The 689-nt window shown below is 68.8% G+C and overlaps 1 protein-coding gene across 1 annotated transcript in view; it reads left to right on the forward strand.

The window, feature by feature from the left end:
• The first annotated feature begins 498 nt into the window (after positions 1-498).
• Positions 499-689, forward strand: part of INTS9 (integrator complex subunit 9) — a 58,925-nt gene continuing 58,734 nt past the window's right edge. Inside the window, exon 1 of the mRNA XM_041480996.1 lies at positions 499-573. Coding sequence (XP_041336930.1) covers positions 565-573 — 9 coding nt within the window. The 5' untranslated portion in view covers positions 499-564. The remainder of the gene's footprint in view (positions 574-689) is intronic.

Consider the following 689-nt stretch of genomic DNA (forward strand, 5'->3'; position numbering starts at 1 on the left):
GGCCCCCCCGCCCGCCCCCGCCCCAGATTGAGGGGAGATTAATGGGGGGCGCGGAGGGACGAGAACAATAGGGGGGAGGAAATCCCTCAGCCCCCCCACGCCCCCCGAGGACACAGCCCCCTCCCCGCCCGGCGCTCCTCCTGCCGCTCCCTCCTCCTCGCCCGCTCCCTCTCTTTTTTTTTGGGTTTTTTTTTTTTTTGGCTCAATCACACCAGACCGACTGTCTTTGTCTGTCTGACAAGCGCCATGTTGATATCAACATCCAAGCCCCCACCTGCTGCAGCTGTGAGACCCTGGGACTTGTAGTTCCCCCCTCCCCAGGGTGACGGGGAGACCCACGGCACCGGGACTACAACTCCCAGCGTGCTGCGGGGGCGCGGCGCGCCAATGGGGCGGCGGGTCTGCGCTCGGGGCGGACTACAACTCCCGGCACGCCTCGGGCGGCCATGACGTTATCTAGGGCGGAGGGGAGGCGGGACTACAACGCCCATGATGCCCCGGGGTGTGGCGGGGCGGGCAGGAAGGGGGGCAGGATTGTCCCGGTAAATAGAACCGGGGGACGCGATGAAGCTGGTGAGTGCCCGGGGCGGGCGGCCATGAGGGCGGGGTGGGGGCTCGGCCTTCTCCCGGCGGCGGGAGGGCTCCCGGGGTCGCCTCCGGGCTGCGCAGTCTCAGCCTCGCCGGGCGTG

The sequence above is a fragment of the Pyrgilauda ruficollis genome, unplaced genomic scaffold (assembly GCF_017590135.1).
Source record: "Pyrgilauda ruficollis isolate IOZ18807 unplaced genomic scaffold, ASM1759013v1 scaffold54, whole genome shotgun sequence".
NCBI lineage: Eukaryota > Metazoa > Chordata > Aves > Passeriformes > Passeridae > Pyrgilauda > Pyrgilauda ruficollis.